Source organism: Urocampus carinirostris, chromosome 3, assembly GCF_059441175.1.
Source record: "Urocampus carinirostris isolate Australia breed hairy pipefish chromosome 3, RoL_Ucar_1.0, whole genome shotgun sequence".
NCBI lineage: Eukaryota > Metazoa > Chordata > Actinopteri > Syngnathiformes > Syngnathidae > Urocampus > Urocampus carinirostris.
In genome coordinates, this window is record NC_142351.1 from 6,214,613 (window position 1) to 6,228,605 (window position 13,993).

Genomic DNA, 13,993 nt, shown 5'->3' on the forward strand with positions numbered 1-13,993 from the left:
GGCCGGATTCAATCCCTTAGCGGGCCTGATCCGGCCCCGGGCCGCATGTTTGACAACCCTGCCCTAGTGGGAGGTGGCTAGAGTCATTTCTGACTCTTTTTGAGAGATTGATACAGAGGAGGGGATTCCCAGCCCCCTGGCTCAACCTAACTGAGGTGTCGGCAGTCATTAGGTGACCAAACCCCCCAATTCCAACCCCTAATGCCGAACGCCAAGCAGAGAGGCAACAGGTACCAATGTTTAAGTCTTAGGTATGACTCGGCCGAGGCTTGAACCACAACCTCCCAGTCTCGGGGCGGGCGAAACGAGTATTATACTTGCGGATAATGTCACCAGGAAGGCATATAAATACTAAAAAGAAGGGGGCCAAGTACAGAGCCCTGTGGCACACCACAGGGAACATTAAGAGTGTTTAGAGGTCAGATTGCCATAGTTAACACATTGCATCCACAAGAGTAAGTCAAGTCACATTTATTTATGACGCCCTTAATCACAAAAATGTCTCAAAGGACTGCACAGGATTACAATGACAAAATGACACGATGACCTGATCTTAAACCAGCATGCGGGCAAGGAACAACTCAAAAACCTCAGTGTGAGAAAAAAAGAGAAACAGTTCCTGTTGGTTTAAGATCAGGTCATTGTGAAATTGTAATCCTGTGCAGTCCTTTGAGACATTTTTGTGATTAAGGGCTATAGAAATAAATGTGACTTGACATTTATTTATTTTCTCTTTTTTATGACTTGCGATGATAAAAATTGGCTAAAAAAATGGAGGAAATATGATATTATCCTTAAAAGACACCCCAAAAAATTGTTTTCAATTTGCACACGTCCTAAAGTATTATAGGTCAGTCTAAAGCACAGGTGTCAAACAGGCGGCCCGCGGGCCAGATCAGGCCCGCTAAGGGATTGAATCCGGCCCGCAAGACGCTGAGGGAAGCACAAGAGAAAAACCAACTGCAGGTTGAAATATGTCCACTTGATGTTGCCGAAGCCATGTGCCTCTCACAAACACTGTACTTGTATTTCTCTCTCTCTCTCTCTTTACCTCAATATCTCTCTCTCACTCTCTCTTGCTTTTCTCTCTCGCTCGCTTTCTCCCTCGCTCTCACTGTCGCTCTTGCTTTTCCCTCTCTCTTTCTTTCTCTTGCTTTTCTCTCTCTCTCTCTCTCTCTTGCTTTTCGCTTTCTCTCTCTCGCTTGCTTTCCGCCTTCTCTCTCACTCTCACTCTCTTGCTCTCGCTTTCAGTCCCTTTCTCTCTCTCTCTCTCTCCCTCTCTCTTTCAATATCACTTTTCTCTCTCTGTCTTTTGCTCTAGCTTTTCTCTCTCTCCCTCGCTTTATGCTCCTTTTTGCTTTTTGATCTCTTTCGGTATTCGCTCTCTCTCACTTTTCGCTCTCTCCCTTGCACTCGCTTTTTTCTCTCTTTCTCTCTCTCTCGCTTTTTGCTCACTCTTTCTTTCTCTTGCTTCTCTCTCTCTCTTTCGTTCTTGCATTTGGCTTTCTCTCTCTCGCTTGCTTTCCGCTTTCTCTCTCTCTCACTCTCGCTTTCAGTCCCTTTCTCTCTCTCTCTCTCTCTCTCTCTCTCTGTCTCTCTTTCACTATCACTTTTCTCTCTGTCTTTTGCTCCAGCTTTTCTCTCTCTCTCCCTCGTTTTTGCTCCTTTTTGCTTTTGGATCTCTTTCGGTATTCGCTCTCTCTTGCTTTTCGCTCTCTCCCTTGCTCTTGCTTTTTTCTCTCTTTCTCTCTTGCTTTTGCTCTCTCTTTCTCTCGCTTTTCACTCTCTCTTTCTCTTGCTTCTCTCTCGCTCTTTCTTTCTTTCTTTTTGCTTTCTCTCTCTCGCTTGCTTTCCGCTTTCTCTCTCTCTCACTCCTTGCTCTGGCTTTCAGTCCCTTTTTCTCTCTGTCTCTCTCTCTCCCTCTCTCTTTCACTATCGCTTTTCTCTCTGTGTCTTTTGCTCTAGCTTTTCTCTCTCTCTCCCTCGCTTTTGGCTCCTTTTTGCTTTTGGATCTCTTTCGGTATACCCTCTCTCTCACTTTTTGCTCTCTCTTGGTTTTCGCTCTCTCCCTTGCTCTCGCTTTTTTCTCTCTCTCTCTCTTGCTTTTGCTCTCTCTTTCTCTCACTTTTCGTTCTCTCTTTCTCTCACTTTCCCCTCGTCTCTCCCCCGCGCCCCCCTCTCTCTCGCTTTCCTCTCTCTCTTTCTCTTTAATCTACTAGTCCGGCCCCCGAGTGAATGTTTGTTCTATCGTGTGGCCCCAGACTTAAAATGAGTTTGACACCCCTGGTCTAAAGCAATTTTCTCACTAACATGCGTTTTTAGTAACATTTTGTAATTCTGCTGTCGTTTTAATAGTACATGACTGCGTTATACCGCTAACTATTAAAAGCAAATAATGAATTACTGGATACTCCTGCATCACTTAACGTTGTTACATACAACGCTCAATTCAACATTTTGGGTGTCGGTAAATCTGCGATGTCCCTGAATTACGGTATTTTCACGACTATAAGGCGCACCCCCCCCAAAAAGTATCTGTCCTATACTTTCCATACATAAGGCGCACCAGACTATAAGGTGCAACAGTGAGACCGTCAACAAAACAGTTAGTTCAGTCAAACGTATTAACCCCTTAGGATTCCGGCGGCTTGCAAAAAATAAAATAAAATGTGCCACCCCAAATATCATTAGGAAGGTTAAACTCTTGGGATTCAAGACATGCCAACCATTTCTTAGTTTCCATTTTCTTTTTCGCTGGCAAAAGTAAGAATTTCATTGTGCAGGGAAACGTGGTTCTCTACTGTGCATATGACAAACACTTTGAATTGAATTGAAAAATATACTCATCAAAGAAACATCAAGATCAGTCTGAAACAAGATAATGGGAAAATTTAAAGCCGGCGTAACTCACCAAAGTAGTCTTGCAGCCGTCACATTCAATAATAATACGCAACCATGTTCCTCTTACATCCACGAGTGTAGCGAATCCAACCGCAATAATGCCGACAAATAAAAGAAAAATTCTGCCGAGAGGCATCTGCATCGATGGATGTTACTAGCTGTCTATTTGGCCCCATAATTCCGGTTTACAAATACAGAGTAGTAAAAAAAAAACTTGTTCTCCAGGCCGTAGAGCAACCTAACGTGTGATTCACATTTATCTTTTTCGGCCAATTGCAGACTTCCCCGCTTTAGCCTATGCGAGCCTGTAAGTGCTAAAAAGGACACGCCTCCTTTAACTCTGAATAACTTTAGCCAATAATGACCGATTGAAATGATGATTGACACATTGGTTAGGAAATGAAACGCCGGTATATATATCCCAGCTTACACCGCGGACGACTTCGCCTACGGGGGAAAATTGAATCAGCGGCTGCTTTCCTTAGTTGCAAGACCTTGCGACTCAATATTGATCCATATATAAGGCGCACTGTATTAGATATATAGAGTTAGATAGTTAGTTAGATACTTTATTCATCCCCGTAGGGAAATTCAGACTTCCAGCAGTCTCCTTTGTTGTTTATTAACAGATTAACAGGATGGCCTCGGGGTGCTGTGCTTATAGTTTAGCAACAGCGGAGTAGATGACGTCACTTGCTAGGCCAAAAGTTGGACGTCCCTGCGGCAGATTGAAATCTTTGTGCCCAGGGTTACACCACCTCGTGTTCACGTAGATAGCGAGTCCGCTTCCTCTCCGCTTCCTGCAGGCTTTTGTGTCTCAGTCTAACAACGCTGAAGCCGGGTAGCTCCGGATAGCTCCATGTTAGTGTACGGGATGCTAGACGTGAGCCACTTTTCCGTAAAACACAGCAAACGGCACTCCCTGTACGCTTTGATGTTTTTCACCAGCACAGCTAGTTCTTCGGTCTTATTTGGTAGAGAGTTACCATGATTACGGACGGTACCGAAGGCTTATAACGCCGCTAGCCGCTTAGACTTAGCTCCGGCACTACATTCACGCCGGCACGAGAATTCTTCAGGGGGAGTTGATTCCACGAATAAACGCATTTTTGTGCGTTAAAACCCATAACCATAGGATAGAAAGTCATCCAAAGTGTCGTTGTCAAACGGGACGAAAAATACCGAAGATAGAAGCAGACACTTAAAACAATAAATCATAAAAAGTGCGAAATAACACGGGGAGCTGCTGGAAAGGCTGCCGCTTTGTTGACTAAGGCGCATGGTCAGCTTTCGAAAAAAAACAGAGGCTTTTAGGTGCGCCTTATAGTCCTGAAAATCCGGTACTTTATCAATGAAGTAACTAATTACTGGTCCTAGGTTACCTTGAACGTGGCGAAGGCATCCGAGGCGATGTCGAAGGTAGACATTTCGACGTAGCCGAAGAATCGGTGGAAATGGTCGGAATACAGAACCACCTTGGCGAGCGGCTCGTGCCGGATGCACTCCCGGAGCATGATCCCGCAGTTGAGCGCCACCTGGGGTGCCTCGTACCTGGAAAGGAACGGAGGAACGGGTCAGGCATTGAGGTAAGGTCAGGAGTTGTGTGTAGGTGGAAGACCAACCCCTTCAACAGGATAAAGAGAACCTCTTGATGGGAGCAGAAGTACTCCACGGTGGGGCTCCTCGTTCCGATCTGCCTCCTCAAGATGTTGTTGAAGATCTGACACACGTCCTTCTTTCCCTGGAAGGACACCGATCAAATTGGACCTTGGTTCTTTGAAGATGAGGGCGGCGCGCACGGACGCAGCGGCTCACAGCTCTTCAGCCAATTTTCTATTACCGTATTTTCCACACTGTAAGGCGCACCGGGTTATAGGGCGCACCCCGAAAAAATCGTTTTTGGTCCTATTTTTGACATACATAAGACGCACCGGATTATAAGGCGCTACAATGGGAACGTCAACGTCAGATAGTTCAGTCCACCTTATTACCCCCTTAACATTCCCAAAGCTTGCAAAGACGCAAATACGTGTCGAGAACACGTGCGAATGCGGTGTCCGTAAGATGTCACTCAAATGCATCGTTCCATCATTCGGAAGGTTAAAGTCTTGGGATTCAAGAAATGCCACCCATTCCTTAGTTTCTATTTTCTTTTTCGCTCGCAACTTTACTGTATATATGACAATAAACACTTGGAATTGAGTTGAATTTAAAAATAGACACTCCATTCCATCCATTATCTGCACCGCTTATCACAGAAACATCGAGTTCAGTCTGAAACAAGATGAAGGGATAATTTATATAGCCAGAGTAGCTCGCCGAAGTCGTTGTGTTCAATAATAATGTGCAGCCATGGTCCTCTTATATCCGTGAGTTTAGTAAATCCAGGAGAATAAAATATTTACAAATACAAAATAGTAAAAAAATGCTTTCTGTATGCCGTCAGCCACGTGCTATACGCATTCATCTTTTTCGGCCAATTGCAGGCTTTGTTTTGCCGTTTAAGCCAATGCCAGCCTGTAAACGATAAAAAGGATCCGCCCCTTGACCTCCGAATAACTTTAGCCAATAGTGATCCATTCAACTGATGATTGACACGTCTTTTTTGGCCAATTGCAGGCTTTGTTTTGCCGTTCAAGCCAATGCCAGCCTGTAAATGATAAAAAGGATCCTCCCCTTGACCCCCGAATAACTTTAGCCAATAGTGACTGATTCAAATGATGACTGACACATTGGTTAGCCAATGAAACGCCGGTATATAAATCCCAGCATACACCGCGGACGACTTCGCCTTCGGGGGAAAATCTAGTCGGCGGCTGCAATTTAGTTGGAAGACTTTGCGACTTAATATTGATCCATATATAAGGCGCACTGTATTATAAGGCGCATGGTCAGCTTTTGAAAAAAATAAAGGCTTTTAGGTGCGGAAAATACGGTACTGGCCAAATTGGGGTTTTGCGTGCGGCGTTTACATCTTGGACATCTTTAAGCTTGGTGGGACACAACTGGTCTTACCTCAAAGTCAATGACCTGCAGGTTCTCCACCAGCGTGATCAATAAGCCGCTATTGTACAATTCTTGGGCCAACTGGGCCACCGTCTCCGTGTGCGGCTCCTTATCGTTGCTCCCGTATAGAATCTCCTTCATGGACACCAAACACTTGGACACCTCCTCAGATGCCTGCAAGGACAGAAGAGGAGGAAGAGCAGAATTTCAAGTTTCGTTACTCCCGCCTGAGATTGGATGTACAAATTCATGAGTCGCCCGTCTTGCCTTGTCTGTCTTTTTGTCCTGTTTGACTAGAACAGCCAAGTTCTCCTTGAGGGTCTTGACGATTTCCACCGGAGTCTTGTGGGATTTGCCAAACAGAGGCATGATGGCTGCACACTCGCCTCAAGTCCTGGGGAAGGCACAGTTGGCTTCATTTCAAGAAATGTCATCATTGAATGAACGTCGCTAAATTCGAGACGACGGAGCGCACCCGGTTTACTTGTTCAATCCCTAACCTTTCTCTCAAGGAAAAAAGAACATTTAGTCTTGTGGACGTATAGGCATAGGACATATCAGACAAAAGCTTGAACCCTCATTTTTCATTAGAACAAAAAAAGTATGTTTCTTCTTGAAATGACATCCGAGCCCTTTAGTGTTACCTGTGGTGTTCCGCAGGGTTCAGTACTTGGCCCCCTTCTTTTCAGCGTTGACATGCTTCCATGAGGTGATATTATTCGCTAGTATATTAGTTTTCATTTCTAAGCAGATGACACTCAATTATATCTTCCGATGGAGGACTCTGCCACACTAAACTGTGGAAATTTGGAGGCCTGCTTCACTGAGATAAAAGAGTGGATGACAATCAACTTATTGCGCCTTAACTCTGAAAAGAACAAAATGTTAGTTATTGGTCCATCTAAATGCCGTGACTTGTTCTCAAAAACAGCTCTGAACATTGACAAATGTAAGATCACCCAGAGTGACTCAGTCAAAAATTTTGGTGTCACATTTGACCCCAATCTGTCCTTCCAAACACACGTTAAGAACATTACTAGAACAGCTTTTTTCCATCTTCGCAACATTGCTAAAATTCACACAGCCTTTCAAGGGCATGTCGCGGCCAGAAATTTCTGCCCGTGAAGCAGACGCTGTTGGACGCTTTGAGATCGCGATAGAAAAAGTTTTGCGCTGCTCAAAAATTTAGACCACGGGTAACCGCGGGCGGCACAGCGATGCAGCCGCAGTTACCCGCGATAAGGACGCGGAACAGTCGTCGGCCAATTTTGCACATTTTCCAACGCGGGCAACCACAGGTGTAAAAAAAAAAAAAAAAAAAAAAATTACCCGCGATACAAACGCGAAAGGCTGTGTGACCGTGCCTTATGCTGTCTCAGTCGTTACCGGAGATTATAATTCACGCGTTTGTTACCTCCCGTCTCTATTACTGTAATGCTCTACTCTCCGGTCTCCCATATCCAAAATCAAGAGCCTGAAGCTGCTACAAAATCCTGCAGCAAGGCTTTTAACAAAGACAAGAAAGTTTGATCACATGACCCCGATTTTAGCTAACCTGCATCGGCTCCCTGTTAGCTTAAGATGTGATTTGAAGGTTCTGTTGGTAGTATACAAAATCATGCATGGACTTGCTCCCTCATATCTTTCAGATTTAATTTCCCCCTATGTTCCGGTCCGGAGCCTTTGCTGTGAAAACGCTGGTCTACTAGAGTTCCCAAGAGCCAAGAAGAAACCCGCGGGTTCCAGAGCGTTCTCCATTCGGGCCCCGATATTGTGGAATGCTCTTCCCCCTGAGATTCGATCTGCAAACTCAGTGGAAATGTTTAAATCCAAGCTTAAAACACACTTCTATTCTATAGCATATGAATAACCTATATTTTATGTTGACAATATCTGTGTATTATTTGCCCCCATGTAGGGTTTTAGATCAGGGGATGGTGTCACAATAGTCTGGTCTGTGCAGCCCTTTGAGACCCTTTGTGATTAAGGGCTATACAAATACAAAACATGACTTGACACTTTATGGCCCGGGGCTTATTTTCCCCAAATTGTACTTACAAAATCAATTGCGCACAATAAAAAGGGGTTTAAGAGTCTGAGACATGCAGTGTGACTCACATCACGACTTTTGCAAGACTGAACAAGTCGATAGACAATGCAGATGTCTAAATCGGTGTTTCTCAACCAGTCCGACTTGAGGACCAACAATTCAACCTGAATGACAAGCTGCAACCAAACCAAGTAAAAAAATCCACAGGGAGGGAAAAGGAGAGAGGGCGGGACAAAGACAGAAAAAGAGAGAGGGAGAGAGCGTGAGAAACAAAAGACATTAAAAGTTGTGAGAGAGGGGGAAAAGAAAGGGACAAGAAGAAAGAAATCCAAAGAGAAATAGAAAGACAGGAGAAAAAAAGAGAAAAGAAAGCGCGAAGGGTAGCAAGAGAGAAAGAGAAAAAAAAGAAAAGGAAAAAAGGAAGTTAGAGCAAAAGAAATTAAGAAGACACAGAGAGAGAAAGAGACAAAGAGCAACAAAGGAAGAGAAAAAGAGAGACACAGAGAGTGAAAGAGAGAGACAGGGACGAAGTACAAGTGACTGATTCAAAACAGGCTTGGCGTTGCCGGGCATTCTACTTAGGTGAGGTTGTCGGGGCCTTGATTTGTTGAAAAAGCGCCAGGGAGCCACTACGGAGCGCCAAAAAGCCGCTTGTATACGGAAGAAGATGTTTATTTGTATTTACAGGGGGTGCTCCGACACAAAACCTAGCTAAAGACACTCCCAGAGGCCCAAAGTACAACTGTGTAAATGTTCACGAAATTAAGTTCAGCCATTTAGGAGCCGAAAGATCACATTCGAATACACACACGGACACAAAAGGAGGTTTATGAATACATTTGGATACATTAGGATTAGAAAGATTACCATTAAAGCATTTTATACATTTGACTATAAAGGATATTATATGATTGAAATGTGAAATGAAATGATCTGCATTTCTATAGCGCTTTTCAAGTCAATGACTTCCCAAAGCGCTTTACAATGTGCTCCACATTTCCCAATAGCGGCCGTGCAACCATGTCAGGCGCTCACCTGCTTATTGGGGGTATTAGGGGTTCAGTGTCTTACCCAAGGACACTTCAACATGTAACACGGACGAGCCGGGATTCGAACTGGGATCCCTTGATCCTAAGACGAGCGCTCTACCTCCTGAGCTACTGCCGCCCCCAAATCCCATTGTGATTATTTTTCCTAGCAGTTACTTTTTTCTTTTTGTTCTCTATTTACTTTTTTCCTTTGTTTCGTTCTTTTCTTTTTCCTGGCTTTTTTCTGAATTTTTCCTTCTTTTTTCTCTCCCTTTTGTTTCTTTCTCAGCTTTTCACTACTTTTTCATTTTGGTATTTTTTTCTTTTTGTTCTATTCCCCCCTTCCTTTAAGTCATTTTGTGCATCATTTTACATAATATTTGGTCATATAGGGATGAAAGAAGCAAAAACAACCTGAAGAGCCGTTTAGGACCCGAAAGAGCCGGTTCCTTCTAGTGAGCAGAGCCGAAAAAGCCGGTTCTCGAAAAACTCTACCGACTTTACTCCACTTCGTTCTACTTCGACCTTGACTTCCAAATACCGCATTTAGAACACAACGTCAGGGGAACCCTTGTTTTTTTCCCTTCATGCACTGTAACTTTGACTTAATTCGCTTCTTAATTAGAAATCTCGAGCCCTAATTTGAGCCGGACAGATTTTCTTGTGCGCTGAGAATGTGGGGGCAGTGTGCTTAGAGGGAACATTGGTGGCAAAACAAAAGGTAGCGATTTCATAGCCTGGAATTTACAATACCTTGTGCTACAAGTCGAATCAGTTTTATGATAATGCGAGTAACTCTGTGTTGAATTTCCACCCACTAGAAAAATCCAAAAACAAAAGCCTGTTTAATTTCACACACAATGGCTGTGGTGTGGCTCTTGTCACCTTTCCAGTCCTCAAGGCACTTAAAGACTTCCTCAGTGACAAACATCAACGTCAGCCAAAAAGGCAAAAAGCTAAGCTATCAAAACTGTCATGGCCACCGTGCGTTCCTTAAGCACCTGAGAGACACATTCCGGAGTCATCCAAGCGACGAGCTGAGCTTCTGACAAATGGTTTCCTTTACAGAGATCCTCATTGAAGCTCATCAACATTCCGGACAAGTGTCGGACCGGTCCGGATGTCAGCACGTGCTGTTCGTGAGAGGAGATGAGACGCTAACCAGGAGGTCGGCAACCTGCGGCTCAGGAGCTGCAGGTGGATTTTTAGCACAGCGGGGTTGCTCCCTGGTTCCAATGTTTCGGTTGAAATGTTATATTTATCCTTCACATTTCTACTTCTCCTTTGCTTCTTTTCCTCTCTCCCGTGTCACCTGTATGAGAGCTGAGCTGTCCCTTTTAAAAGGAGCAGCGTCACGACATAACTCCTCTTGCTACGATCCTAATTTCAACACAAAGGTCACATTAAGCTTGTAAGAAAACAATCTTGTCGTTTATTTGGAATGACACTAAGGGATATCACTTGTGTTTTGTTGCTAAGGCCATATGCATTGGTTTGGTATCAAGAGAGAGAGAAGGGGACGCTGCTGTAGCCCGGTAGTAGCTCAGGAGGTAAAGCGCTCGTCTTGGGATCAAGGGATCCCAGTTCGAATCCCGGCTCGTCCGTGTTACGTGTCGAAGTGTCCTTGGGTAAGACACTGAACCCCTAATACCTCTAATAAGCAGGTTAGCACCTTACATGGCTGCAAGGCCGCTATTGGGAAATGTGGAGCACATTGTAAAGCGCTTTGGGAAGTCATTGACTTGAAAAGCGCTGTATAAATGCAAATCATTTCATTTCATTTTGCTGCGTTTTCCGAAGTTTTACAATTGCACAGGAATCAAACTGCCACTATTACTTTACTTAATCAAAAGGCTATTGTTTTATTACTTGTATGTATGCTGCTTTTATTGCTATTTGGGGGCACGTTCCATTTTGTTGTTTTTTTTTCTAAATCAAAAATGTAATTTCTTTATTGAATTTCCTAAATTTCTTCACTTTCCTCACGTCGAGGTTTTTTAAGTTTTTCCTTGCCCTCATGTTGGTTCCAGATCAGGGGATGGTGTAATAATAGTCTGAAAAAAATAGTCTGTGTGATAACCTGTGAAGCCTTTTGGGACTCTTTGTGATTAAGGGCTCTACAAATAAAAATGACTTGACTTGTAATTCATTGTTAGTGACATATAAAATTAAGCATCATTCACCACAGGATGCATCAGACTTAATCATTTTTATAGTAGGCTAATATACAGTAGCTAATATAAGATACATATGGGTTATGTTCTATTCATTATAAAGATTCTATTATCCATCCATTATCTGCACTGTTTATCCTCAGTAGGGTTCCGAGGGTGCTGGAGCCTATCCCGGCTATCCTTGGGCAGTGGGCAGGGGACATTTTTAACTGCAGGGCGCAGACAGACAACTAATTCACTCATTCACACCTAAGGACAATTTGGACCGGCCATTTACCTGAAATGCATGTTTTGGGAATGTGGGGGGGAAACCGGGGGCCCGGAGGAAACCCACGCAAGCACAGGAAGAACATGCAAACTCCACACAGGAAGGTTTGATCCCAGGACCTCAGAATTGTGCCGGTGTTGTTGATCAACTAAAGCTAAAATCGTTTTGTTTTTTACTTTTTTGTGAGCTGTGAATATATTCATTTATCTTATTTTATAATGCCCCGTTTAGGTGTAGCATACACCTGTCCAATTGGGCCCACTCCATCGGGAACGATGACACTTCATTAGGCAATGCCAAACCAACAAATGCCAGCTGCCGTTAATCATAAGGGAAGAAAATTGCAATGGCAAAGAGAAGCCACCAGGGAGCAGTGTCGAAGTCTTTTCTTAAGCAGACTCGTTGAGAAATATGATAACAATTTCAAGCATAGATTTCAAGCACCCGTACGAACCCTGTCACTGTCTTAAACATCTCGTGTTTTTTTTTATTGAAAATGGGGAATCACTTGCATTTTTGAGTTCCTCCCAAACCAGAAGGTGTAGCATTAGACCCAACCTCCACGATTTGACCAACCCCGGATAAGTCGTGGAGGGAGATCGTTACCGATGTTAACCTGATTGCTTAATGCAATGGTTGCCTTTAGTTTGTGCAGCCCTTTGAGACTTCTTGTGATTAAGGGACATAGAAATAATTATATTTACCACAGCCATATCCCCCTAGTGGGAGGTGGCTAGAGTCATTTCTGACTCTTTTTGGGAGATTGATTTAGAGGAGGGGATTCCCAGCCCCCTCGCTCAACCCAACTGAGGTGTTGGAAGTCATTAGGTGACCAAACCCTCCAATGAGTTGTAAGTCTTAGGTATGACTCGGCCGAGGCTTTAACCACAACCTCCCAGTCTCGGGGCGGGCGCCATACCCCCAAGGCCACCGAAATAATTATGACTCGACTTAAAAAAAAAAAAAAAAAAGAATCTTGAAGAATGGGTGCAAAAAGAGCCTTCAGTAAGCCGAGCTAAAAGACAGTTTTCTAAATAAAGCTGTCCTTTTGGGTGCCACCGTAAGGGGGCAATGATGTTTCAGATGACAACACCATAATGACTGAGGGCAAGCGTGTCAGGATCATTTTCAAGCGCTTTTTTTTTAATTTTTCTTAATGTATTGCTAGGTTTATAATGTCAGACTAACAAGAAAAATGTCAATGGCACTAATTTCAAGCATTTTAAGCACCCAAAATGCAAGGAATGTTCTGACCTTGAAAACACATTACAATGTGTACATTTTCAAGGATTTCACGCACCCGTACGAACCGCGACTTATGTATGATGTATGAATATCTTGTCATTACAGGCGAAACTATATGCTAAAGCACCTGTGCTAACTTCTGTCCTACACAGACGGCTTGACCAAATGTTAGCAGTGTCTGAAATAACAAATAATGGGCGCCCGGGGCGTGCATCCTTTTTCAAAACGTCTTTCAAGAAAAAAATAGATATAAGAAAAATAAAAAATAGACTAATCGAAAAAAAAATTCAAATCAAACGTTCGCTTTATTCCAATTTCGAATTTTTTTTTTTCCGTTTGGAAAATTTCGGGATTTCGCTTCGCTTGGCAATTTGCATACTCAGCAGCCAATCAGAAGCCTGCATCGAATAACTTCGTGCTTCCGGACATTCCCAAGCGTTGTAAGGTCCTGCATTTGCATATCATTTTCTAAAGTAGACGCACAGAGAACACAAGAAAAATGGATACGTGGTTAGGAATCAAGCTAAAACCTCAGCCCCAGAAGAAAGATTCAAAAGGAGCTCACAAAATTGATGACGCTACAAAACGTCAACGTACATTAAAAGCATCGTGGATAGAGGAGTTCACATGGGTTGTAGCAGACGACGCAACGCAAACATTGCATGAATAAGGATGAGTAAATACAGGTACCGTATTTTCCGCACTATAAGGCGCACCGGGTTATAGGGCGCACCCCGAAAAAATAGTTTTTGGTCCTATATTTGACATACATAAGACGCACCGGATTATAAGGCGCTACAATGGGAACGTCGACAAAACAGTCAGATAGTTCAGTCAAACTTATTACCCCCTAACATTCCCAAAGCTTGCAAAGACGCAAATACGTGTCGAGAACACGTGCGGATGCGGTGTTCGTACGATGTCACTCAAATGCATCGTTCCATCATTCGGAAGGTTAAAGTCTTGGGATTCAAGAAATGCCAACCATTCCTTAGTTTCTATTTTCGCTCGCAACTTTACTGTGCATATGACAATAAACACTTGGAATTGAGTTTAATTAAAAATAGACACTCCATTCCATCCATTATCTGCACCGCTTATCACAGAAACATCGAGTTCAGTCTGAAACAAGGGAAAATATATAGCCGGAGTAGCTCACCGAAGTCGTTGTGTTCAATAATAATGTGCAGCCATGGTCCTCTTAAAACCGTGAGTTTAGTAAATCCAGGAGAATAAAATATTTACAAATATAGAATAGGAAAAAAAAGCTTTCTGTATGCCGTCAACCATGTGCTATACGCATTCATCTTTTTCGGCCAAT

The 13,993-nt window shown here is 43.4% G+C and overlaps 1 protein-coding gene across 1 annotated transcript in view; it reads right to left on the reverse strand.

The window, feature by feature from the left end:
• Window positions 1-13,993, reverse strand: part of cab39l (calcium binding protein 39 like) — a 30,235-nt gene that overhangs the window by 9,575 nt on the left and 6,667 nt on the right. Inside the window, exons 2-5 of the mRNA XM_088330488.1 lie at window positions 6,175-6,301; window positions 5,917-6,081; window positions 4,524-4,642; window positions 4,284-4,452 (exon numbers count right to left, since the gene is read on the reverse strand). Of these exons, the coding sequence (XP_088186614.1) occupies window positions 4,284-4,452; window positions 4,524-4,642; window positions 5,917-6,081; window positions 6,175-6,276 (555 nt within the window). The 5' untranslated portion in view covers window positions 6,277-6,301. The remainder of the gene's footprint in view (window positions 1-4,283; window positions 4,453-4,523; window positions 4,643-5,916; window positions 6,082-6,174; window positions 6,302-13,993) is intronic.